The following is a 27,610-nucleotide window of genomic DNA, read 5'->3' on the forward strand; positions in this document are numbered from 1 at the left end:
GTTAAATGTCATTTACCTTGTGCAATTAAGTATGAAAGCCATGCTTAAGAAAATGCTTACATGTAAAAAAAAAAAAAGGCAGTGAGTGACTACAAAAAATGGGGATAGGTGGAGGGGGTAACCTAACATAGCAAAAAAAAAAAAAAAAGAATCCATTTATTCGTCAAGTATTTCTTGAGCTTCCTTCATCTGCCAGACATAAGCATAGGCGTTCACAACCAGCAGTTCTGACTTGGTTCCCACACAAGACCGCACTGCCCACGGTAAATCACCGCCCAGGGACAGACGGGCAGGGCCTGGTGTAGCCACGTCATCGCAAGCCGAAAACGCCGTGACGTCCGCTATGGTGTCCCGCTAGGAAATGGTAGTGCGGCGGAGGGCGACGTGTTCCGCCCCTGTGAAAGATGGCGCTGGGCGCGTCAGCCGTCCCTGCTGCCAGGTCCTTGTCTCAGGAGGCAGGATCTAGGCAGTAGCAAGTGTGCGTCAGGTGCGATGCGTTTTCGTTGTCCCAGCCCTTTGTCCGCTTCACTGGCTCTCACAGAATTCGCCGGGTACCCGAAGGGAAGCCTGTGAAACAGTGGCCAGAAGATAACGAGGCGGGTTAGAGCCGCCCGGCGAGGCAGCCTCGGGAGCGCTCGGGGTGCGCCGGAGAGTGGGGGCGTGCCGGGGGCGGGGCTGCGGTTGCGGTTCAGGCACCCGCGGCGGTGGCCGAGGCGCGGGCGGGGACGAGGGGGCGACCGAGGTGCCGGTGGGTAAGCCGTTGGGGACAGGTTGGCGGGGCGGCGACGGTGGGCTCTCGGTGGGGCTGGATGCGTCCCCCTTGTTTCCCCCTCTCCATTCTCTTGGCCGGAGCCGGGCATCGAGCTTGCCAGCCCCGCGACTACTGGAGTTGGCTGCCTCTGGGCCCCGGTTTCCCGGCCGCGGCGGCTGCGGGTCCTGGGTCGGGGTTCCGGGCTCTTTGCCCTCTGCCCGCTGTCCTCCCGTCTGCTGTCTCTGGGGACACAGGCGGCACCTCCGCGGGAGCGCGGCGGCGGCTGCTGCTGCTGTGGGCTGGCAGGAAAGGAGCTTGGGGCGCCAGGAGGCCTTGCCCGCGGGAAGGGGGCGCGGGGCTCCTCCTCCGCGTCAAATGCAGCTGGTGCGGGGTGGCTTGGGATGTGGGCATACTGCACAGAATTGCAGCAGAAGTTTGGAAGGAGTGTGGGTGTTCAGTAGTGCTAGACAGGGTGTACTCGAATTCTGTGGGAAGTGACCTGGTTGCTCCACACTTCTGAGGTTACACACTCAGGGAAAGGAAGTGCCCAGTGTGACTTGGGGCGCTATTTGATGGTAATCGGTTGCAGAAAGAAGTACAGTGATTGCATGTCTGCCTGTCCGGGTGCCAACCGTGCGCGCTTTGTGCTGGGGACTGGTCATATACTTGGCCGGGAGGGATGGCCCTTTTGCCAGGCAGTGGAGGTCGTTAGGCTCTAATGGACAATCTGATTGAGGCAGCTAGAAAAATTCCCTCCCAGGCTGTTCTCATTCATCATCCGCTGCAAAGCAAGGTTCATAATCTGGTATTACTTCTGCTTTGTACAAACGGTTCCGAAAAAGTAGTTGAAAATAGCATCAGGCGTGAGCTTTCTCTGACTTCAGAAAACTTTTGGCGGTTTCTGGAGACATGAAGAAGCAAGGCTTTTTGTGTATGGAATGTCGACAGAGGGCAGTCAGAACACTTGCAGGTCGGTAGGTTCCCCGTTAGCCTTGAGCAGGGGATCCAGTCGTGGATTCCCCTGTCTACCAAACTCTATATATGTAATGTTTTTGCTACGTGGACATACCCATGGTCAATTTTAATTTGTACTTTAGGTGTAGTAGATTAATAGCTGTTGGAATGAGTGTACTGTACTGTAACGACGTTGTCTGCATCACTCTCCTTGGGCTTTGGGATCATTACTCTGTGAAATAAGGGTTACTTGAACACAAGCACCGAGGTACCAGTCAGTCAGACAACCTAGACTGATAACCTAGATGACTTCGAAGTAGTCAAACAGGCAGCACAGAAACACTGGCTGTTGGATGAATAATGGTTGGGCATGATGGAGCAGGATGACTGTGGATTTCATCACGACACCCAGAAAGATACAATTTAAAACATACAAAGTGTTTACTTCTAGAAATTTCCACTTAGTATTTTAGGACCAAGGTAGACTGTGCAGAACTGAAACTTTGGGAAATGGAAGGACAGGTAAGGAGGGGACTAGTGTATGAAGGTTTTATGTGATGCTGATAAACTCCACTATTCTAGGAAAATATCCAAGCCTTCTGGAAACTACCTTAAGATGACTGTACTTATTCACATGATATGGGTGAGACACTTCACAGACCACACTGCAGACGTGTGTTGAACCTGCTCCAGGAAACAGATACATGCAACCTACAAAGTTGTTAAGATCATGTATGTATTTGTTTGTGTTGGCAGCCCAAAACTTTTTTTCTATAGAAGGTGAACTCTCAGTCCAGCCTGCCCTTGGGCTATGTTAAGTAGGTCCAAGAAATGATGGGTTTGCTTCCGTGTTAGCTGATAAATTTGTTTGTGTGAAAGATGGCCAACTAGAAATACCATGAGCTTTGTCTGCTGTCTTGCCTGATATTGAAAATTGACGAAGTATTGCAATTTGATGTTACAAGCAGTCCACTCCTTCAGATGTCCTGGTCAACATCTGTTTTGGAAGATGGGCTGGTTTAGGACTCTGCTAGCAATTGGGACAAAATAAACAGAAAGCATAGTTTCAAGAAGTGATGGTCTTACAGTGGTTGAATTCTGATTAACGCTGGCAGTTAACCAGCCAGCATTCTGAATCCCAGTCAGAAAAGAGTTGATTTTTATCATTTTTACCAGATGTTTTTCTTTTCTTTTTTTTTCTCTAAAAGAAAATCTCAAGCCAGCCACTTTGCTAACCATTTTAACAAGCTAATTAATATAACCATATATTTGCATATGTGAGATTTGATTTATAAAATGCATAGGTAAGCCCTCATGAATCCTGTGCTTTGTCTACAGGGATGGCAAGCCATTGTCTCACCTAATTCCTGTCCTGGCTTCCCTCAAAAGACTGTGGCTCATGTTTCATAATGTACTTGAAATTGGTAGATTAAAGCTGTAGATTTTGAACAGACTTTTCTTCAACACATTGTATATATGGATTTTTCTGACTAAGGACATTAACTTCAAGTGTTAGTGACATCATTTTGCAAATTCCGTAGTTATACTTCTTTATTATGTCCTGTCTCAGGTGATAGTAGTCCCTTACATTTGTGGTTTCCATTTTTGTTTAAAGATCTATTTATTTTGTTGGAAAGGCAGATTTATAGAAAGAGAAAGGGTAATATCTTCCATCCGCTGGTTCATTCCCCAGATGGCCACAATAGCTGGAGCAGAGCCAATCCAAAGCCAGGAGCCAGGAGCTACTTTCGGGTCTCTTACGTGGGTGCGGGGCTCCGAGGCTTTGGACCGTCTTATACTGCTTTCCCAGGTTACAACCAGGGAGCTGGGTGGGAAGTGGAGCAACCAGGACATGCACCAGTGCCCATGGGGGAAACTGGCAGTTGGAGGTGGAGGATTAGCCAGTTGATCCATTGTGCGGGGCCCTGTGGTTTATATTTCTGAGGTTTCAATTGACCTGCGATCAACAATTCATAAGCTGTGAGTTGTGTATCATTATGAGTAGTATGATGAAATCTCAAGCTCACTTTGTCCCATGGGGAACATGAATCACCCCCTTGTCCAATGTCTCCATGCTTTATACACTGCCTTCTAATTAGTTGTTTAATAGCTGTCTCCATGGTCAGATTAGCTGTCATGGTATTGTAGGGCTTGTGTTCAAATCACTCTTATTTTACTTGTAAGGACACCTTTCCTTTGGAATGCCAAAGGAGATTCCAAAGGAAAGCCTGTAAAGTATATAGTTTAAGTAAATGTGCAAAAGTTCTCCATTTAAGGGAAGAAAAACAAAATTCTTATGCTTAGATTACTGAGAGCTATGGTAAGAATGAATTTTCTGTTGTTGAAGTTTGAAGAAGGAAAAAGGAATATGTGTGTGTTTTGCTGTTGCATCTCAGACTGCAAAAGTTATCACCAGAGTATGGGATAAGTGCTTAGTTTAGATAGAAAAAGCATTAACGTTGTGAGTGGAAGAAACGAACAGAAAATAAATCCTCATTAAAAGCTGCATGTTTTGCAGAAAACACTTTAGTTTGTGCAAAGACTTCCACAAGGGAGCCCTTAAACATGACGTTAAGGCATTTACTAGTAGGAAATAAGGGATAGATTGAGGAATAGATCTGGACTGAAAAATATGAAAGTTCCTGGGAAGGCTACGTGGCAAGCTGGTGGGGGAAACATGCTGATGTGTTTGATGAAGAAGTAGAAGAGCACATTAAGACCACTGAGAGATGTCACCAAATGAGGATTGGAAAATTACTGAGTCACCTGCAGAGGAAGAGGGAGATGAGGCTAAAGCTGAAGTGGAACCAGCAATGGAGTGCGAACTGCTGCAGTTCGCTGAAGTGGTACTGATGGCACACACAAGAAGGACAGAATTAGGCAACATCCTTGGGAGGAGCACAACATTGTAGTCACCCCCGCTTTTACTAAACCATTATAACCTCTACAGTAATACTTGAATGAGTTAAAAAAAGAGAGAGGCAGGTTTCCAATTACATGGTTCTTCAAAAGTTTCAGCCCAAAATTGTAAGCTGTCAAGACTCCTCTATTATTATTAACATTGTCTGTGCCTGTCCAGCCTTGCACATCAGTTCAGCTGGGTAACCCAAGATTACCTGAAGCAGATGATCCTCTTCCTAACTTACCAAAGATGAGTAGTAGTCTAACACCCAGTCCCCACACTTCATCTTGTGTGCTAGGCACTGTATCATTTCATCTCAAGAAGAGTGAAGACACAAGAGTGAGATGTTTTGAGACAGACAATATTCACAGAACTTAGATTTTTCATATAGTGTTATAATTGCTTTATTCAATCATTAGTTGTTAACCTTTTATTATGCTTGATTTAAAAATTAAGTTTTATTAAAGGTCTGTGTGTATAGGAAAAAGCAGTGTGTTTGTGAAAGGATTAGTTAGAATCTCTGGGAACAGGCATCCACCGAGAATCATGGAATATATTCCCAGAGAGTTCTGGAAGATTACTCTCTGTTTTGGCAGGGCTTATTTACTTAAAGATCTGTTTTATCTAAAAGGCAGAATGAAAAAGAGAGTTGTAGAAACAGGAGGAGGAGATTGTCCACCTGCTAGTTCACTCCCTGGATGGGCACAGTGGCCAGGACTGGGCCAGGCTGAAGCATACAGTACTGAACTCCATATGATATCTCACTGAGTTTCAGGGGTTCAAGTCCTAACGCCATCATCTACTGCCTTCCCAGGTGTGTTAGGAGGGAGCTTTATGGGAAGCAGAGCAGCCAGGACTCAAACCGGAGTTATTGAAAAGCAGAGTTAGAAAAAGGGAGAGGGAGCGAGAGAGACAGAGAGAGAGAGGTCCTCCACCTGCTCCTACATGCCCCAAATGATCACAATGGCCAAATCCACGCTCCAGGAGCTTCTTCCAAGCTTCCCACATGGGTACATGAGCCCAAACATTTGGGTAATCTTCCACTGCTTTTCAGGAGCATTAGTAGGGACCTGGTTTGAAAATGGAGCAACGGTCCTTGAGCTGATGCTGATGGGGGATGCTGGCACTACAGGTAGTGGCCTAATGTGCTACACCACAGTGTCTGTCCCTAGTTTGTTTTAAACAGCAGCACGTTGGGTACCCGGAGAATTCATTGAGGATAGAAGGACACCATCCAAAATTGACTACACCTATTTCCACATAAGTTTGCATATACCAGAGTTTAGGATTAAATATCCTTTTTGAGAATCATAGTTCAGAAGTGTCATGGTATCTAACTCATTCTCTTCCATCCTGTCTTGCTCCTCTCTTATTGTAGTTTACTGGGGATCAGATACCCAATTATATTAGAATTATGCACACTGGATATTTGGAAACAGGGTCTGTCCCATGAACTTTTGTGTGTAACGTTTGTCTCAGTTGTTTGGGATTTTACTGGTTGGTGTCTTTAAAATGGCTGAACCTAACGGTTGGTTGCTTTGTGCCTGTTTAGATGTCTCTGGAGCATTTGGATGATGTGATCATTGGAATGCAGTGATGTCGACTCTCTGCCCGCCACCATCTCCAGCTGTTGCCAAGACAGAGATTGCGTTAAGTGGTGAATCACCTTTGTTAGCAGCTACCTTTGCTTACTGGGACAATATTCTTGGTCCTAGAGTAAGGCACATTTGGGCTCCTAAGAAACAGCAGGTTCTACTCAGTGACGGAGAAATAACCTTTCTTGCCAACCACACCCTAAATGGAGAAATTCTTCGAAATGCAGAGAGTGGGGCTATAGATGTAAAGTTTTTTGTCTTATCTGAAAAAGGAGTGATTATTGTTTCGTTGATCTTCGATGGAAACTGGAATGGGGATAGGAGTACATATGGACTATCGATTATACTTCCTCAGGCGGAACTTAGTTTCTACCTCCCACTTCACAGAGTGTGTGTCGATAGATTAACACATATTATCCGGAAAGGAAGGATATGGATGCATAAGGTAGGTGGTTCTTGCTTAGTAATCATTTAAGCCAACTATAGAAAGTTCATTTCTGGTGTATTTATGTGTATTTTTTTAGAAATTATATATAGTTAGTGTCAAATAGTAACTTATTTTGCATCTGTCCTGCTACAGATAAGATATGATGCGTATGCTCTTCATGCTGTGCGAGGTAGGAGATGGTAGCACCATCTTACAAATGAAAAGCTAAAGCTCGCAGAAACTAAGAGGCTTCTAGAGTCTGGATTTATCTTGGGAGTGTGACCCTTAAAACTTTTTTTTGAAGTTTTTTTTATTGGAAAGTCAGATGACAGAGAGGAGGAGAGACAGAGAGAAAGATCTTCCATCTGATGATTCACTCCCCAAGTGACCACAATGGACGGGGTGAGCTGATCCGAAGCCAGGAGCTGATCCAAAGCCAGGAGCCTGGAGCTTCTTCCGGGTCTCCAATGTGGGTGCAGGGTCCTAAGGCTTTTGGCCTTCCTCGGCTGTTTTCCCAGGCCACAAGCAGGGAGCTGGATGGGAACAAGGGCCACCTGGATTAGAACAGGTGCCCAGGGCCCAGCGCAGTGGCCTAGCAGCTAGAGTCCTCCCTTTGAACGCACCTGGGATCCCATGTGGGCGCCGATTCTAATCCCGGCAGCTCCACTTCCAGTCCAGCTCCCTGCTTCTGGCCTGGGGAAGCAGTCAAGAACGGCCCAAGGCTTTGGGACCCTGGCACCCGCGTGGGAGACCCAGAGGGTATTCCTGGTTCCTGGCTTCGGACCGGCGCAGCACCAGCCGTTGTGGTCACTTGGGGAGTGAATCATTGGACAGCAGATCTTCCTCTCTGTCTCTCCTCCTCTCTGTACATCTGACTTTGTAATAAAAAATAAATAAATAAATCTTAAAAAAAAAAGAACAGGTGCCCATATGGGATCCCAGTGCATTCAAGGTGAGAACTTTAGCTGCTAGGCTACCGCTTGGGGCCCAGACCCTTAAACCTTATTTTTTCTTCCCTTTCGTTGCATGAACTTGTGTTTCACTTACCCTGTAAATATAGTGGTTCAAAGCTGTAATTTGATACATTCTTGGCCATGCATTCTTTGATCTGTTTGTCTTCCGTGCCATGTTCCCAAATTTATAAATTCAAGTTCACTAAATAGTTTCCAAGAGATATTGTGTTTAATTCATGCATATTAAACTACAGAAAATTCTGGTTTTTTTCTAAATCCTGTAATTTAATATATAGTGATATTTACATTTCAGAATACTTTTGGTATATCTAAAGAACAAGTTTAATTATTCCTACTCTTCCAGTTTGATACTAACCTAGGTGTCCTTTACAGCATTATTAATTGAATTAATTTTATAGAGCTGTTATCCAACAGTAAAGAAAGCTAGTATCTTAGGAAATAGTTTTTTACTTTATTTACGACTTTGTCTCCTTATTTCTCATGTTCAAATCAAGAAACTACATTTCTCCCAATTTAACTTGATCTTACTTAATTTTGAAAAATTCAAGCTATTACAGTTTTCTTTTTGAAACTCTAACTGCTACATTGACAGTTTTTTGTTTTGTTTTTGTTTTTCCTTCATTGCAGAATGAAGAATGTTTTGGTTTTAGGTTGTTTCTGAGAGAATGGTTTGTTGAGTTGATTACCTGCCTCCTTTTCCTGGAGTTTAAAATAATTTTCCTGTTAATTAAATTACACAAGAAATATGCACATTGGAAAATGAGAAGTATCAAAATGGGTTTTTAGCTTTTTAAAATATATCTTCTTTTGCTTAGGAAAGACAAGGAAATGTCCAGAAGATCGTTCTAGAAGGCACAGAGAGAATGGAAGATCAGGTAAAGTACACATTGCTTACTATTAAATACCACCGTTCCTGTTGACACATGTCCGTGTAAGGCTGGTAACGTCTTTTCTAACGGCCTTCAGGAGAAACTAGCTTCACGAAGTGAGCCTGAAAATCAGCAGAGACATGGTGAACTATATGAAATAACTGGTTAATAGTTTCCATGTAATTCATCTGAGGAATTAGATAAGTAAATAAACTAATAATTGCATCTGCACAAATCTTTTTCTCCTTTTATTCTGTTTGCACAGAGTAACTTTGGGGTAAGTTGTTACTAATAAAAATTAAAAATTGTACATGTAGTTTTCATTAAGGTATTGCTCCTAAACTTTTCCATAGAAGCAGCTGTGGAGTCTCAGATGTAAAGCAGCTAAGGTGTCTGTCACAAGGAGCAGGTCCAGTTCTAAACACTGTGTTTCCTTAAGGAGCGTTCTGGCACCAGTGTTGTGGTGCAAGTTAAATTGCTGCTTTCAGTGTCAGCATCCCATATCAAGATACTTGTTTGAGTACCAGCTGCTAAACTTCCAGTCCAGTTTCCTGCCAGTTTGCTGGTAAAGTAGCAGAAGATGACTGCTTGGGCCCCTGCATAACCTGGGCTCCTGGCTTCATCATAAACCAACCCTGGCTATGCAGCAATTTGGGGAGTGAACCTGCTAATGAAAGATATCTGTGTCTCTCCCTTTCAAATAATTCATTCTTTAAAAATAAAAAAATAAAATGAAGGAAAATACTGTACTTTGTCTTTAAAACTTAGTTTGCGTTTGTCTTCATGATATACCTGTTTTAGTACTAAAGTCTTTCAGTGATAACCTCCTTACTCTGAAGGCTTCCAGGAACTTCAGTGCTTGGAAAATGTGTGAGTTTTATTCTATGAATGTGGATGCCCTACAGAGAACAGACTCCAGAGACTAGAAGCATGATTGTCAGAGTGTGGCTTCCTTTGTAAAAAGAAATTCAAATCATTTCAGTGTGGGCCTGGTGGCCTGGCCTAGCAGCTAAAGTCCTCACCTTGAACGCACCAGGATCTGCTATGGGCATTGGTTCTAATCCCAGTGGCCCCACTTCCCATCCAGCTCCCTGCTTCTGGCCTGGGAAAGCAGTTGAGGACAGCCCAGATCCTTGGGACCCTGTACCTGCGTGGGAGACCCAGAAGAGGTTCCTGGTTCCTGGCTTTGGAACCAGGAACTGGCTGTTGCGGCTCACTTGGGGAGTGAATCATCGGACGGAAGATCTTCCTCTCTGTCTCTCCTCCTCTCTGTATATCTGACTTTGTAATAAAAAAAAAAAATAAATCTTTAAAAAATAAATCATTTCAGTGTAAGACAGACAAGAGGTTTTCTGAAAGGGTCTCTCCAGTGAAAAAAGGGTTCCTATTTTTCTTCCCCTTGTCCCTGGCATGCCACCCTTGTTGCTCATTGATTTTGTTTTGTTTTGTTTGGATTTATATATTTATTTCTAAAAATCAGAGTTAACAGAAGGAAAGACAGAGAAGGAGAGCGAGAAAAAGCTTCCATCTACTAGTTCACTCCCCCAGATGTCCACGTTGGCCAAGCCGAGGGCTAGTCAAAGCCAAGAAATTGTTCCAGATCTTCCACAAGTGTGGCAGGGACCCAAACATTCAGGCCATCTTCCCCTGCTTCTCCCAGACCAGTGTCAGGGAGCTGGATCAAAAGTGTATAGTAGCTAGACCACAAAGCACCACCCAAATAAAATGCCAGCGTCACAAGCAGCAGCCAAACATGCTGCGCCAGCATGCTAGCCCATTGTTGCTCATTCTTGTAAAATGCCATTCTTTTACACGAGGCTTGGTTGCCTTGGCTCTGGCTCTCCCGAGCATGGCTGGAGCAGAATTGTAGTTTAAAAAATAGTTTCCTGAAGAACTTGTGAAAGTGCAAGGACACAAACAAAAATACAGAGCACTATAAAATGATGCAGTTTACACAGTTATGTGTTTGTAGAGAACTCTCCAGGCCAGATGAGAGGTGGACTGTCAGACCTGCAGTTTCCCAGTTTCCTCTTTCCTAAGGGCAGCCTGGTGTTGCCAAGCTGCTGATCAGTAGGGAGGGTCACCTCTAACCTATGGAATGATTAAACAGTTAAGATAAGGCCTTTTAGGACTGAATTAACTACTAAAATAAACTTTCACTTGTAAGGACTCTTGGGAGTGTTATCTTACCCTATCTGTTTGGGACAGACTGGAGTTTCTAAAACGGGAAGCGTTGTTTCCCTGAAAGATTTGAGTTGGAGAAGTACAAAGAGGAAAAGAAACTTAGAGGGGTTTCTGCTAGAACATTTTTTTGTGTTTAGTTATGCAGAATTTTTGTCTTAATTTAAATATTTATTTACTTGAAAAGCAGAGGCACAGAGAGAGAGTATCTGTACACACACTTAGGTCATATTCCATATGCTGTTTCACTCTCCAAAGGACACAACAGCCAGGTCTGAGCTGTGTCGAAACCAGGCGCCAGGAACTGGCTCTCACAAGCGGGTGGCCTGGGACTGGGCCAGCTAGCTTCTCTTCCCTTCCCAGGTGCATTAGTAGGAAGCTGGTCAAAAGCAAAGCAGCAGGAACTGAAACTGGAACTTTACTGTGAGACATTGTCAGCTTAGCGCACGGCATCAGTGCCTGTGCCAGGATGTTTTTGGTGAGCTTCATGAGGATGTCCATTTGCCAATGATGAAAAATGTCTGAGGTAGTATGTATAAATTGCATGTGTGCCTAATTTTTTTAATTGTTGCTTCTGGAGTTGTTACAATCGAATCCTTGCAGATCTCACATTGTATGATTTCATTAACTTTATTTTAAAGAATAAATACTACTTTTGGATGAAACATTTTTTGTGCTGATTTTTGGTGCTTGTTGCTGTCGTTTGCTAGTATCTCTTTACAAGGAAGAAAGTTTAACACCGAATCAGACATTGTTGCATTGCATGTCCTAATTATGAACATTTTAAAGAATAAACAGAAACAATGGATGTGATTAGTTGTAGAGAATACTACAGGATATTTTTAAATAATAGGACTTCCCATTATAAGCATATGGACTTATGGCTTAGAATAACATTTCCAGAGATATTACCATATTTAAATTCTCAGTTACTTTATTCAAGGGGCTCTGAAAATATGGATTACATCAATCAAAAATGTGTCTGGTTATGACAGCTTTTTATTTGAAGATTAATGTGAAGAGCAGAAAATGATTTCCAGAGAGGCAGATATCTAGCAAGTGGTTCCTATGTCCCGTGTCAGAGTGCCTCCTGGGAGTCCCACCTGCTGCCCATCTAGCTTCCTGCTCCTGCACACACTGGGAGGCAGCAGGTGCTGTGCCAAGTGCCTGGGTACCTGCCGTCCCTCAGGGAGCCCGGGAGTGAATTCCAGACCTGACCAGTCCACAGCTGTTGGAAGCCTTTGCAGAGTCTTCCTCTATCTTTCAAATAGATTATTAAAAAAACAATTTAAAGATAACTTTGAAATTTCAGGGTGGGAAAACCCATTATTAAATTTACTTTAAATGATGGATGATTTTCAAAATGGATATAGCTAAAAATTGGCAAGTATTAGACAGTTTCCTGTATCTATAAGTTTACATGATTATAAATCCGATGGGAAATGGTCTTAGTGAATAAATGAAGACTCATTGGTAGTTGAGATACTTTACATTTGAGTCTAGATATTTTAAGATGTGATAATTATATTCTGAAAAAAATCTATGGGAAGCTTCTGTGTTTTATTGATTCCTAATACATATAATGATCTTGATTTGCATTTGTATGTTATCATAACTTTTTTGTAAACTATCATACCCGAGTTAAACGCTTACTACTAAGTTATTTATAAGGATTTCAAAGTCTTTCTTTTGGGCTTACCTTGTTTTTAATTATGGAATCTGGGTGACCTTTAATTAAAAATTTTGTAACTCAGTTAAATTTCAGAGCAGGTACTCTAAATTTGGCTGATGAATTTAATTACTTCCTGTAGCAGTAAGTGATAAACCAGTGATTCAATGCTCACAAAAGAAAATTATCCCTGGGAAAGTGAAAATTACCCTTAAGTCACATATAAAACCGTATTTTAGAGTAGTAGACTTATTTTGGGCTGTGTTTGAACAAGTTACCAAGCATTCCTGTCAAAAAGGATTATTCTTTGTTTCATTTAAAGTTATTTATTACTCCCACCCTTGCATACTATGTAATTTTCTTCACTTTTTTTTACTTTATTCTACAGGGTCAGAGTATTATTCCAATGCTTACTGGGGAAGTGATTCCTGTAATGGAACTGCTTTCATCTATGAAATCACACAGTGTTCCTGAAGAAATAGATGTAAGTTCTTAGCAATTTTGCCTTTGATTGACTGAGTTGGAGTACTGTATTATATTCTCACACTAGTGATATTCTTTTTTTTTAAAGATTTATTTATTTTTATTGCAAAGTCAGATATACAGAGAGGAGGAGAGACAGACAGGAAGATCTTCCATGCGATATTTCACTCCCCAAGTGGCTGCAATGGCTGGAGCTGAGCCAATCCGAAGCTGGGAACCAGGAACTTCTTCCAGGTCTCCCACGTGGGTGCAGGGTCCCAAAGCTTTGGGCCGTCCTCAACTGCTTTCCCAGGCCAGAAGCAGAGAGCTGAATGGGAAGTGGAGCTGCCAGAATTAGAACTGGAGCCCATATGGGATCCCAGGCGCATTCAAGGCGAGGACTCTAGCCGCTAGGCCATGCTGCCAGGCCCACACTAGTGATATGCTAGCTTTAGTTGTATTGCATATTATGCTGCTCTAGTTTCAAACAAGCACCCATGAAAGTCAGTAACTGTTTTGATCATTGATAATTACTACAGAATTTAATATAGTTTATTTCACAAGATTTATGTTTCCTTAAATGGAAGAATTCCACACTTAATAAAAACTATAAGTAATTAATGCAGTATGTTTGAAATGAAGCGGTGTACAAATTAGTAGCTGTCAGTGGAAGCTAACATTAAAATGAGTATTTTGATTCTAACAGATAAGGGGAAGTTATTATAAAAACTGTTGCTTTTACCTTAGTTCTTCTGAAAGTTAATGCTTGGGGTTCTTCTATTGGTATTCTCAGTGCTCAGAGATGAAGGCAATGTATTATTGAATTTACATTTCAGAAAACTTACATATTGAAAGTTTTGTTTCAATACTATGCTATAACGAATTTCTTTTTTTTGGTGGGGGATGCATTTTAGATAGCTGACACAGTACTCAATGATGATGATATTGGTGACAGTTGTCATGAAGGCTTTCTTCTCAAGTAAGGATTTTGTTTTTCTCCCTAAAACTAGAGAAGGCACATAAAAATCTTATGCTTACCTATGAAAAGATTTGGAAGGAAGGAAGGAAAAAAATTATTTTGATATGCAGTCTATTCTAAGTACAACATTGCATATTTGAAATGTTTGAATGTGTGTTACTTTTTCAGTCATAATGTGTCTGAGGCAGATCTGATGTTTCTCATTTGCTGTTTTAGAAATTTTATTTCTGTTGTGCTTGATGAGAAATCTTGATGCCATTTGTTTGTTTCTGGTTTCTTATTTTACTTCTCATTGAAGTTAAAGCTAAAACCATTACAAATTAAGTCACATTGATTGGGCTTTGCATTTGCACGGCCTTACATGTTACTTAGGCTTAAAAAGAGACTTATTTCATACTTGTACTGATCTTTTCTATCTAGAAATACAATTTTTACTACTTATAAATGTGGGCTGTAGAACTGCTGTGTAACCCTAGGCAAACTCCCTGAATTCTCCATGCCTCTGTTTCCAACTTGAAGTAATAATAGTTATAAGTATTGAGTAAGGTGAAAGTTTAAAGCACTTAAAGCATTGCCTGAAGCATGAAAGCATTTGATAATAGCTAATAGGTGATGTTTTCTATTTATGTATTTTCTAAAGAAAATGGTAATAATTAAAGTCAGTGTTATTTGAGTGCCTATACATTAGTCCCTGTATAAAGTATGCTGCATATTTTATCCCATAATCTTTCTAAGTGTTTTTTTCAGAATAACAAATAATCATAAAATGCCGTTGTTAAGGTGATAAGTGAAAAATAAAATATTCATTTTTTATCCTTAATCTTTCCGTGTATTATGCAAATGATGGAATGTGAGAGGCATGAGTGTGTTAATGTCTTGAATCTGAAGCACTTGAGGCCTGAGTCTAGTCATTCACATGTTGCTTTTAATACCATTTCACTGTAAAGAAATCACTTAACCCCTCTACACATTAGTTTCTTCAGCTATCATATGATGTCTTTGCCAACTGGGTTACCTTAAGGCTCAAACAAGAGAAACCCTGTGAAAGCCCCTGGGAAATATAAGATCAAATACACATAAAAAATGACATTCTTTTTAAGCCTTAGAGTTTATTATACAAAGCTGTCTGAGTTATTTGGAGCTAACTTTTTCTGATGTTGTTTCTGAAATTGTTTTACAGTCAGCATTTTAAAATTATCTTCTCTGCTTCACAGTGCTATAAGCTCACACTTGCAAACCTGTGGCTGTTCAGTTGTTGTAGGGAGCAGTGCAGAAAAAGTAAATAAGGTACTTTATTTTATAATATTATTACTGCTGTTAGTATACCATGGATTGTTATTTATATGTAAGGTGGTGATTGAAATAGTCTAATAGGGACATATGTGTGATGGTACAGTTGAGACACTGCTGAGGGTGTTTGAGTACCTGAGTTGCGGTCCAAGCTCCATTCCAGCTTTTGGATGTCTACGGTGTGCACTCTTGGAGACCTCCCATGGTGGCTTACGTAGTGGTGCCCTGTCACCACTTGGGAGACTTGGGCAGGGTTGCACGTTCCTGATTTTGACCTGGCCCAACCTTGGCTATTGAGGGTATCTGGGGAGTGAACCAGCAGTTGGCTCTCTTGAAAATAAGTAAATTTTTGAACTTATATAAATATTTTAATAGTAAAGTGCTACCAAATTGTTGTGATTGTGGCAAAAATGAGTTTGAAATAAGCTTTTTAGAAGCCATTTGTTACTTCTGTTATGATAACTCACTCATAAATACCAGTCCTAGTTGTATATAAATGATTTTGAGAATATTTTTAAAGTAGATATTTAAAATATCTTTTCTTTTCCATTATTATCTTTAAAATATATGAAGAAGGCCATATACTTCTGGTGCTACTATTAAAACATGTCACTTGATTATTCATGCTATTAAGTATCAGTAGAGATTATACTTTATTCAGTAATGTTTCTGACCACTTCCATGAGTACTAAGTGAGGTTAGAAAATGTATTATAGTTAAATTTCCAAATGCAGGCAATAAACTAAGAAATTTTCATTTTTCTTTCCTGACCGTTAATTAGAATAAGCTAAGTGTTAACAATTTATTGAAAGTTTTCACAGGATATATTTTGGGGTTGAGTATTTGTTTAACAAAGATATTAATAATTCATTTTTACTTGTAATAGGCTACTCTGCACTGAAATGAGCCTAACTTCTATTTATTTTGCAAAATTCTATTTATCATAACTACTTATGAGAGATTAATATGCCTATATCATATTACAATTATAGTCTAATGGACTTATTATATTTTTGTCACCCTAGAAATTTAGCTTCTCATCTCTGACCCCCAAAATCTTAGGATCCCACGAGGGATTTTCAGTCTGCTTTTTCAGACAGACAGTGATAGGGTGGGTCTGTACATTGTAAGCATTGTTCCTGTCCTCTGTCCTCCTTAGGAAGAATGACCTCACTTTTACCTTTTTCATTTGAGGAAAAGTTGCCACTATTCTAATTTAAAAACTTCTTCAATTAATAATTCTGGGTATGGTCTGGATCCCAAAGTAGTTACATGATATTTATTTTTCCTAATAGGGTTATAAGTCAAATCCTTTTAAAATTGGAGATTTCTATTCCTCCTCTGATTGACTAATTTTTTGTTTTTGAAGTCTTTTTTTTTTTTTTTAATTGGAAAGGCAGGTCAGATTTATGAAGAAGGAGAGACATAGAGGAAGATCTTTCATCTACTGGTTCACTGGTCAAATGCCTACAGTGGCCAGAGCTGAGCTGATCCAAAGCCAAGAGCCAGGAACTTCTTCTAGGTCTCCCCTGTGGGTGCAAGGTCCCAAGGACTTGGGCCATCTTTTGCTGATTTCCCAGGCCGTAAGCAAATAGCTCAATGGCATGTTGAGCAGCCGGGACACACTGGCACTCATATGGGATCCTGGCACTTGCAAGGTGAGGATTTAACCATTGAGCCATTGCACCGGACCCTTGTTTTTTAAATGCTTGTGTATTTTCCTCTACTTGAAAGAGCAACTGAGACAGAGACCTTCCATCTGCTGGTTCACTCCCCAGATCCTACCTCAGCCAAGGTTGAGTAAAGCTGAAATCAGGAACACAGATTTTCATCTGGGTCTCTCAGGTGGGTGACAGGGGTAAAACACTTGAACCATTATTTTCTGCCTTCCAGGAAGCTAGATCCAGATGTGGGCCCCCCCCACCTCTGGGCAGCTTAATCCAGTGCACCACATTACACCTACTTATTTTAAATTGGAAAGAGTATTTCTCTGATAAAATATTTGTATACCCACTGATGCTCATTATAGTAAGCTTTGTAGGTAGAACTATCAAACAAGCTGTAATCCTGACAAATGTAAGTGTAGTTAATTTTCATGTCCAAAACTGTTGTTCCTGGATAGAGCTATAGTGATTAGTACTAGGTCATTTTAAAATAAAGGCTGTGTAGTCAGATGAATTTGTGAAAGTCTGTGTGTTATATCATTTATTCACGAAGTCATAATAATATGGATCCAAATATTTTTAGGTACTCTACACTTAATTTATCCAACATTTTCTCAACTAACGAAAACTGCAGAATCTTTGTTTTAAGCAGTAACCATTATGTTCTATGCCTTAGGAATGCCAAAGTACCAGTATATGTTTTTTACAACAATCAAAATTTCTTTCTGTATTGCTTTCAAAAGGATACCTATGGTCTCTTTATTTCATGTTTTAATGCTAAAAATCTTTTCTTTTATAGATAGTGAGAACTTTATGCCTTTTTCTGACTCCAGCAGAGAGAAAATGCTCCAGATTATGTGAAGCAGAATCATCATTTAAATATGAATCAGGGCTGTTTGTACAAGGCCTACTAAAGGTATAGTTTCCATTCAGCATACCTAGAACCAAGTTTTTAAAATCTTGGGGCTGGCAATGTGGCTCATCAGGCTAGTCCTCCTCCTGCAGTGCTGACATCCCCATGTGGGTGCCGGTTCATGTCCCTGCTATAGACTGGGAAAGCAGCAGAGGATGGCTCAAGTCCTTGGGCCCCTGCAGCTACAAAGTAGACCCAGAAGAAGACCCCAGCCTAGTTACTGATTCGTTCAGCTCTGGCTGTTGTGACCCCTTGGAGAGTGAACTAGCAGTTGGAAGATCTGTTTGTCTCTCCCTCTCTCTATAAATTTGCCTTTCAAATAAAAATAAATCTTCTTAAAAATATCAAATTTTAGAGACCCTTTGTAAACATATTTTAATTTACTAGCCTTTTGTGCATCTGATGTTTCTATGCCCAGGTTAGAGCTCTTTACCTACGGAGTATATATCTCAGGAATTTATAATCAGTATCATCAGGAAAATGCTATGAAGGACTTTGTTTTCGAGATAGTTCCCTGTACCTGTGTCTAGCCTCAGTGTTTTTTTTTTCAATACACGCTTGAATAATGTCTCATGTATAACATCAGAATATTTTTTTCACGAAGCAGATGTGACGTTTTTAAAAATTTTGTTTATTTTTTTGAAAAAGGGAGTTAGAGATGGAGAGAAAGAGATCTTCTACCCACTGGGTTACTCCTCAAATAACCACAAAAGCCAAGGGCTGGGCCAGGCAGAGGCCAAGAGCTAGGAGCTTCATCTGGGTTTTCTACATGGGTGGCAGGGGCCCAAGTACTTGAGCCATCTTCAGCTGCTTTCTCAGGAGCATTAGCAGGGAGCTGCATCAGCAATGAGGCAACCAGGTTTCAACCAGCACCCATAGTGGAAGCTGGCGTCCCAGGCAGCTACTTAACGTGCTGTGCCACAGTATCAGCCCACCATGTTTCCATTTTTGTGCTACTGATACTGTTTTGTGTTTGTGTACCATATTTACTTATCTAAAAAAAGTACATGGGATTTTGCAGATATGTAAGAAAAAATTATGTGATAAGCATACTATGTAAGAGGAAGTTTTGTAATTTTTTGTTGAATCTGTTTTTAAAGGAAAAAACACATGTGAATGAGCAATTATTTCAGTAATGAAAGAGAAGGCAGTTGCTCACTTTATTTAATGCATTCCTGGTGTTCGAGTTCTAGTCAAAGGCGTGAGGAAATGGCTCTCAATGGTTATGTGATTTTCATAATATCGGAAATAGCAAAATAAAAAAAATATTTAAAATATTTCCAAGAAGACTTAATACTTAGCTTTTGCATTTCCAATAATTTGTCTATTGGAGCTCCAAGTTTTCAAATTTAGAGAGTATTGAAAGAAAAATTTCAAATTTTTACAGATCAGAAAATTAGAACCTTTTTGTGTTAGAAATGTGACAAATTGCTTAGTACTTTTACTTTCTGAGCACCCTCTGAGATATAATATTATAACTGAAAGAAACTTATACCAGATGCAGAGAGGATAATTTAAAATCTAATTTAGTGGAAAATGTTTATGAGTTTTTCAGGCAAATATTTACATGCAAATATAAGTTGCATATATACTGCTAGAATAATGGTATAAGATGATATAAGAATTGATATAATTCAAAGATGCTTATTCACAGCATTTGAAGAGTGAGAAAAGACAATAGCTTCTGTCCTCTGAGCACTATAGCTATAGCTACACATTAGGTACTTGTTTGTTTTTTGTTTTTTTGTTTGTTTGTTTTTAAGATTTATTTTATTTTTATTGCAAAGCCAGATAGACAGAGAGGAGGAGAGACAGAGAGGAAGATTTTCCATCCGATGATTCACTCCCCAAGTGACCACAATGGATACTGCTGCGCCAATCCAAAGCCGGGAACCAGGAACTTCCTCCAGGTCTCCCACGCAGGTACAGGGTCCCAAGGCTTTGGGCCATCTTTGACTACTTTCCCAGGCCACAAGCAGGGAGCTGGATGGAGAGTGGAGCTGCTGAGATTAGAACCGGTGCCCATATGGGATCCTAGTACGTTCAAGGCGAGGATTTTAGCCGCTAAGCCACTATGCTGGGCCCCAGGTACTTGTTACTAACTACTAAACCAAGTATACCTGGAAAGCTATGTTTTTTACTTACTATAAAAATACAGGAGCCCACGCTGTTTCATAGCATGGTAAGCTTCACCTGTGATGCTGACATCCTGTGTGGGCACCATTTCTAGTCTCACCCTCCCCACTTCCAATCCAATTCCCTGGGTGTGTTCTGAAAGCAGTGGGAGATGGCTCAAGTCTTAAGGCACGCATGTGGGAGACCTGGAGGAAGCTCTGGTTCCTGGCTTCAGATCAGCTCAGCTCCAGCCTTTGTGGCCATTTTGGGGAGGGAACCAGCAGATGGAAGAGCTCTCTCTTTGCAACTCTATGTAACTTCTGCCTTTCAAGTAAATATAAAATAAATCTTTTTAAAAATGGCAAAAGTGGTGTCTCTCTTCTCTTTCGAGAGGCACCCAACCTCCCGGCTTTCGGAGGTGCTTCCCCTTCCCTCTGCCTTCCCTGCTCACCTGGTCCCTTCGCAAATAAACTTTTCTGTCTGCAACAGATTCCCAGCTTTTTATTTCTATACTAAGCTGAGGAAAGAACCCACTGGGCATTTCTGGTAACATATTTTCCTTGGCGTCCAATGTGGGGTGTGAAATATGAGACTTAGACGGGAGCCACATGGCCCAACTCAACCGAGAGAAGACTTCACAAGGGTTCTTCAGACTCCAGTGGCCTTGAACACACTAATTTGTATCACAACCAGACCAACTTCTGCCATGGCAACTTGGATGACCCAGACAATTTCTGTGGATCCCACACCTGCAGGAGTCCCTTTACCCAAATAACATCCAGTTTAAGTAGGAAGCAGCCAGAAGACATCGCCGCCCTTTACCCCTACAGAAGTAGGATGTGGGATTTCAAGAGGGGTGTCTGAGACCATCCAGACCTGCTGAGATCTTGGCCACACATTCAGGTGGGCGGCACCAGCATTGCCCACTCATTTGCTAACTGATTAAGAGACCACCAATGGGGAACATCTTTCCTGTAGGTTCCCCACCAAACAAGGAGGGGTCAGGGAGGGCTTAAAAATCCCAAGACCCTTCCTCAGACCTTTGGTGTCTCTCCCTCCTCTTTCGAGAGGCACCCCACCTGCTGACTTTCTCTACGGAGGTGCTTCTCCTTCCCTGCTCACCTGGTCCCTTCACAAATAAACTTTTGTGTCTGCAACAGAAAAAAAAAAGGCAAAAGTATGTATTCACTGAGACTTTGAAAAACCGTAGGATAATCAAGGAAGGAAAAACCATTTGTAACTTCGTAACCCAGTGAATACTGTTAATATTTGGCATACGTTTTTCTAGCTTTTTTTCCTGCTTTTTTATTTTTTTCGAACTACCTCACCTTCACTTGGATTATACTAATCATATTTTAACATACTTTTTTATAGTAGATTATAATCCCCAATATCAACACAAACTTTGGCAACTTTGTATTTAGTAACTAAGCAATGAACCCATTTTTATTTACTAAACTGCTTTTGTTGTTGGATGCTAAGGTGATTAATGTTTTGCTATTAAAACCAGGGCTGGGCCTACCACCATAGCCTAGTGGCCAAAGTCCTACCTTGCATGTGCTGGGATCCCATATGATTGCTGATTTGTGTCCTGATTGCTCCACTTCCCATCCAGCTCCCTGCTTGTGGCCTGGGAAAGCAATAGAGGACAGCCCAAAGCTTTGGAATCCTGCACCCATGTGGGAAACTCAGAGGAAGCTCTTGGCTCCTGACTTTGGATCAGCTCAGTTCTGGCCATTGCAGCCGCTTGGGGAGTGAATCAGCAGACAGAAGGTCATCTTCTCTGTCTCTTCTCTCTGTAGGCCTGCCTTTCCAATAAAAATAAATAAATCTTTAGAAAGAAAAGAAAGCTAGTGATATAGTGAGCACTCCTGTTACTAAAATTTTGTACTCAATTCCAATGAATATTTTTTTGAGTCCATTTGCATAGATGAGTGTGGGCATTGTGTCCCAGCTGGCTAAGCTGCCGCTTGGGACACCCACATCTGTTAAGAGTGCTTCCCGTCAGGTGCTGCCTCTTCCCCTCAGCAGCTGTCTACTGCCCTGAGAGCAGCCAGTGGCGATGTCTAACGTGCTTGAGTCCCTGACATGGGGCCCAGATGGAACTGTTAGAAAGCATTAGCACAGATGAATTTGCTAAATCAGAGCCAGGTTTTTTACATTAAATAATTCTTATATCATCTGGCATATAAGATAGTAAATATTCTTTTTGTGTTGACAGGATTCAACTGGAAGCTTTGTGCTACCCTTCCGGCAAGTCATGTATGCCCCGTATCCCACCACGCACATAGATGTGGATGTCAACACGGTGAAGCAAATGCCACCCTGTCATGAACATATTTATAACCAGCGTCGATACATGAGGTCAGAGCTAACAGCGTTCTGGAGGGCCACTTCGGAAGAAGACATGGCACAGGATACCATCATCTACACGGATGAAAGCTTCACTCCCGACTTGTATGTACTGTCCAGCCTTTTTAAACGTACATTTTCTTTTCATAACAGAGGATGCATACTGTAGACATACAAGTAATATAGTATACATGCAAGAAATGCACATATATGAAGTGTCAGCTTTTTTTGGTCACCTGTCACTTATCTCTACCCACGATAAGAATAAAGCATGATGAATGCCCTGATTCCTCACTTCCTTGCCCCCACTCCATGTATCTTTTTTTTCCAATTTGTGGAAAACAGTACATTGTCATTTACATGGTGTGATCCAGTGAGGCAGTATTATAATTATATAACAGGTGATACGGCAGCCACAGTTTCTGTACTCTGTATAAACTACCACAAATGAGCAAACATGTAATACTTTTCTTTTCATGTCAGGCTTAGTTCACTAAGTGCAATGCTCTCCGGTTGTATCCATTTTGTTACAAATTTCAGGATTTCATTCATTTGTATGGTTGAATAATATTTTATCATGTGTGGAACAAATATGTACACACGTATACACACACGTATATCACATTTTCTTTGTCCAGTCATCCTTTGGTAAGCATATTAATTGATTCCATATCTTCATTGTTGTGAATTGATATAGAACACTTTTGATATTTTTGTGAAGGAACAACACAAAATTCTCTTTGATAAATAGTCTGAAAAGTTGTGTTTAAAAGGAAATAAGTATTAACATAATTTTTGCTTTCTTTTTTAGAATAGATTTTTGTATATGCTTTTAACATTTCTTACTGATTTTTAAAAAAATATTTATTTGAAAGGCAGTGAGAAGAGAGTTGCGAGGGGAAAATTTTCCATTCACTAGTTCACTCCTTAAACGGCTGCAACAGCGGGACTGGACCAGGCCAGATCCAGAACCAGGAACTCCATTCCATCCTGTCCTCCTCCCACACGAGTGGCAGGAACCAAAGTGCTTAGACCCTCTTCTGATGCCTTTCCAGAGACATTAACAGGGACTGGAAGCAGAGCAGCCAGGACTGGAACTGGCATTCCAATATGAGATGCTGGCTAACCTCAGATGTGCTGCTTTAACTAGCTGTATCACACTGCCATCCCCTTCTTACTCATTGTTAGCCAGTTTTGAAGATTTGACAGACTACCATTAGTCTACTGTTCTTATTCTGTTGATCATGCCAAGATGATGTCATGGGTGGTTGAGTTTTATTTCCAAGTCTAAATAGATTTTCTGAACAAGAAATTATCCATTAGTAGTATTTTCAGTCACTAGATAGTGTTTTGTTAACCTTTGCATATCATAGACTCACTTTACTCTTTATTTTAAACAGTGTTTTTTGCTTTGGGGTTATTTTTAGCCTTTAGCTTAAAACTTCAGTCGTTGCTAATACAGTTAAAAATCAGCCACTGAAGACATTCTTTTTAATATATGTGGCTTTATTCAGTTCCCGTAGGAACACACTACTCATTCAATGAGGACAGTGCTCTTGAACAGTCTTATTCTCTCCCAGAGCCCAAGAAGGAGTACTGTCAGTGGCAGTGTAGTGGAGACTATTTCCATTTGATTGATACACCTGTCTCCTCAGATTGGGAAGCCGAGATACTTTCCTCTACTTCTGTATATATCCTTCCTCTTTCTCTGCCGTGCCTGTCAGTTATATGATGATCCTCACTGTTTTGTCACTTACTGAATGCTGTAAATCCTGCCCTGTGTGTCACCTCAAAAAAGTGAAGGAGAAAAGGAGTCCAGAAAAAGGATAGTCTTTGAGCTCATTCTGTGCCTGACTGTAGTGTTAGACAGATATTGTCTCAAGAAGGAGTTACGTCTTGAGTTATTAATCTGGTCATTGCTCAGATAGGCGATGCTTCCATGGGCAGCAGATTCATGCTGCGTACATTTAGTGGGCTTCTTGGTACAAATTAAATAATAATGATATTGTAAGTTATTACCTGGGTGTGTTCTTTATTCCCACTCAAATGTCTCATAGCATTTGTTCTTGATTTGTTTGGCGATTGGATGCTACTGGGGACAAGGGAAGATAGTTGGAATTGGTAGTTATATTTATCGGTTGCCTAATTCGCTCAGCTTTTTTTTGGTAAGATGGAACTATCTTACAAAATGAAAGTTCAATTAAAATGAATATGTATTTTATATCCCCAAATATGTACATCTTTAGTGCCACAAAATTATTTGTATGCAATATGTCATTTGTAAGAATTTATTGGCTGGAAAGAGAGTTGGTACAAAGTTGTATTTTGTAGCCAGTTCAACATTTGGACTTTTTTCTTTTCCTTTTAGGAATATTTTTCAAGATGTCTTACACAGAGATACTCTAGTAAAAGGCTTCCTGGATCAGGTAAACATTAAATCTGAGATTGTCAGAGCAAATAATATGACATGTTTTCTTTTTTTACCTGTTCTACAGTGCCAGTACAACAGTATGAAACATAGAATTAAGTCCTGTTTTTGAATTCTAAGCACTGCGCTGTAATACAGAGGGTGGGTCTCTGCTTTTTGAGGGAACAGAAAATTTTCTTTTTTTTTAACTTTCTCCATTTTTTTATTATATTTTTGACAATCTTTACATAGTTATTTAGGGTAAAAAGGTTCAAGGGCTAAAGGAAAGTGGATAAGACTATTATTTCCATATTGTTTCCTTCATGTATCTGAGATAAAGGGGGATGTAAAGGGAGCAGTCTCCCACCCACCCTAGGTCTCTGATGTGGGGCATGCTCCGAGGGTCTGCTCTAGTGGCTTTAATAGTTCAGCAGTTATGAATTGCTGCCTGTCTCGCCACTCCTCAAGCACAATGAGGTCATTGAAGAATCCACTGAACACATAGTCCATCATAGAGGGACAGAAATTTTTCATTTGCCTTAATTAGGCAAAAACATATTTTCTAAAACATGATGTCTTTCTGATTAAGTAATGCGCTGTACCACCACATAGACAGAGTTCCCAACCCCTGGAGTATGAATATATGATTATCTCAAAATCATAGTCTAAGATGATTCAGTTCCAAGAAACTTTGGTTTTCTTTGAAGATTTCAGAAGAAAAAGTTAAATAATAGCAACATGGAATAGTTTTCATAATGATTTTAATAAAAATATATAAATATATATTCTGGTTTAGAAGACTAAATAGAAACTTCTTCAAAAGTCGTTGGATTGTTTGCAGGCTCTGCGCTGCCAGCGTGGTCTGCCTGCTGAGGGCAACAGCGCACGTGCTCTGAGAATGGCTCTGCCGGGTGTTGTCTGCCAGCTTGTAGGAGCAGAGCAACCAGGTAGAATGAGAGCGAACTGTATTAAGCTGGTTTATTTTCCTGCAGGTCTTTCATTTGAAACCAGGTTTATCTCTCAGGAGCACCTTCCTTGCACAGTTTCTACTTGTCCTTCACAGAAAAGCCTTGACACTAATAAAATACATAGAAGATGATACGTGAGTAAAACTGTCCACAGGAAAAACTTTCGTACATTTTATTTTGCCTTGATCCATTCTGACACTTTCTGTATTATTATAATTTGTTTTTTTGTTTGTTTCTTTTTCTTCTTTTCATTGTTTGTAGGCAGAAGGGGAAAAAGGCCTTTAAATCTCTTCGGAACCTGAAGATAGACCTTGATTTAACAGCAGAGGGCGATCTTAACATAATAATGGCTCTAGCTGAGAAAATTAAACCAGGCCTGCACTCTTTCATATTTGGAAGATCTTTCTACACTAGTGTCCAAGAACGAGATGTTCTGATGACTTTTTAACTGTCTCACTGGTTAAGTATATTTCATTGTAATCGTGATTGCTACTCAACATGGCTTGTTGGGAAACCTCGTTCCCCCAGATGTCGCCTCCGAAGTCCTTCTCAGCAATTGCAGTTACACTACAGCTGTCACAGGAAGCCCGTAAAGGAGTGTCAGGTGATCCCTCCATCGGATAGCTCTTTTCCTAGATGTGCTTTCTTGGGACACAGACTTATGTTTACACTTACAAAAGTATTCTTGTTGGCGTTTAAAGATGTAACAATAGGATATAAACTTGACCACAGATACTGTTCTCAGCAACTTCTATTTCATGGTTTACATGTATATCCAGGTCAAATCTGAGTTAGCTTTCAGACGGACTACTAGTTGACTTCCATCTTCTATTGTTCCTAGGTATATGGAATTACTATAATGCATTGGCAGTCAACTGAAAATTAGAGCATTTAAATCATTTCAGAAAGGAAGATGGCTTAACCATCCTGAGATTTGGAGAGAAAATACTGGTGAAACAGGCTTTTTTATCTGAATAAATTATTAGGTCCTGTTTTGTAGACTTAATCTTTAGGATTTGGTCTATGTAAAAATGTCGAGAGTTATATATAGTCCCTGGTTATGATGAACCACAGTCAGTGCATTTTTCTATTTCTTTTATTGTTGTTGTCAGTATCCTGTGTATTTGTACTTTGTCCACGAACATATAGGAAATTAAAATTTTATGTTTAGTAGTCGTTGGTTATTAAAAATTGATTTTCATTATTTTAAGCCAAATGGAAAAGTTTACCTTCTGTGCCTTTTTTTTCCTTGAAAGATATGATTACTTTCCTAGGTGTTCAGGTTCCTCAGATCAGTCATTTTCATTTGATTTTTATTCTTATCACCATATTCCTGACTTGGCAGTCATTGTAACGTCAGGATTATCAGTGTGTTAGAGAGTATGCTGACTAACAAGTTCTTTTTTTTAGGAGCAGAGAACAGTTTCTTGTCTTCTTCATTCTTATGTTTCTGCCTATATTTTTTTAAATTGTTGTTATGTTACCTGCATTGGATAAAGAATAACAAGAGAAGCTTTACTGAAGTCCTATTTTTCTAGGTGCTACTTTGGCAAAACTAAGTGATCTGTTTCTTTTGTTTCATTAATGTGTTTGGACCATTTTGCTAGCTAAAACATTAACATAATTCTGTGCCTACAGCATGGAGGACATAGCGATATACACAAACACAAGTAAGTAATCTTATTTAAACCTGTGGAAGTGACACAAAAGGGAAAATGTATTTATTTATAAAGAAAGGTTAAAAGTGATAGCGCCCCTATGCCCTCACCCACCGACTTTAACAAAAAAGACATGGTGTATTCTGAAAGGTCTTAATAGCTTTTATTTCGTGTCATATGTAGCTGTCTTGATATTTTGGACACACATTGAACGTTGAACAAGATCATTAATGTATTCCAATTCAGTAGTGGATAAATGTGTGGATACCAACCACCTTGTAATGTCCCATCCATGATGCTTTTTCCACAATAGATTCCTGTTTAAGTGCTGATTGGGTTTTTGTTTGTTTTGCTGGTTTATTATGCTGTTGTATTGAGTGTAAGTTGTACAGTGAAATAAGTTATTAAAGCATGTGTAAACATTATTATGTATCTTCTCTCCTCGATGGAGAATTTTGAATAAAATATCTTTGAAATTTG

At 40.3% G+C, this 27,610-nt stretch overlaps 1 protein-coding gene across 6 annotated transcripts; it reads left to right on the top strand.

Moving 5' to 3' along the window:
• Window positions 1-348: 348 nt before the first annotated feature.
• On the top strand, window positions 349-27,610 carry C9orf72 (C9orf72-SMCR8 complex subunit). 6 transcript variants are annotated; one of them, XM_058672317.1, is made up of 11 exons: window positions 349-487; window positions 6,160-6,647; window positions 8,419-8,478; window positions 12,711-12,806; window positions 13,699-13,763; window positions 14,978-15,050; window positions 17,517-17,633; window positions 21,967-22,202; window positions 24,466-24,523; window positions 25,497-25,606; window positions 25,734-27,610. In XM_058672317.1, exons 2-11 carry the CDS (start codon window positions 6,204-6,206, stop codon window positions 25,918-25,920), a joined length of 1,446 nt encoding a protein of 481 aa, XP_058528300.1. In that variant the 5' UTR covers window positions 349-487; window positions 6,160-6,203; the 3' UTR covers window positions 25,921-27,610. The 6 variants fall into 6 exon arrangements, with proteins under 6 accessions (XP_058528300.1, XP_058528303.1, XP_058528302.1 ...); XM_058672320.1 differs by lacking the exon at window positions 349-487 and adding an exon at window positions 494-640; XM_058672319.1 differs by lacking the exon at window positions 349-487 and adding an exon at window positions 669-748.

This window comes from Ochotona princeps, chromosome 14 (assembly GCF_030435755.1).
Source record: "Ochotona princeps isolate mOchPri1 chromosome 14, mOchPri1.hap1, whole genome shotgun sequence".
NCBI classification, from domain to species: domain Eukaryota; kingdom Metazoa; phylum Chordata; class Mammalia; order Lagomorpha; family Ochotonidae; genus Ochotona; species Ochotona princeps.

What these genes read in the sequence shown, in the direction of transcription:
- C9orf72 (XM_058672317.1), top strand. Translation starts at nt 6,204, where the DNA reads ATGTCGACTCTCTGCCCGCCACCATCTCCAGCTGTTGCCAAGACAGAG. An exon ending in CAGAGAGAATGGAAGATCAG is followed by an intron (nt 8,479 to 12,710) that starts GTAAAGTACACA and finishes TTTATTCTACAG; the next exon opens with GGTCAGAGTATTATTCCAAT. An exon ending in TAAAAGGCTTCCTGGATCAG is followed by an intron (nt 24,524 to 25,496) that starts GTAAACATTAAA and finishes ATTTTCCTGCAG; the next exon opens with GTCTTTCATTTGAAACCAGG.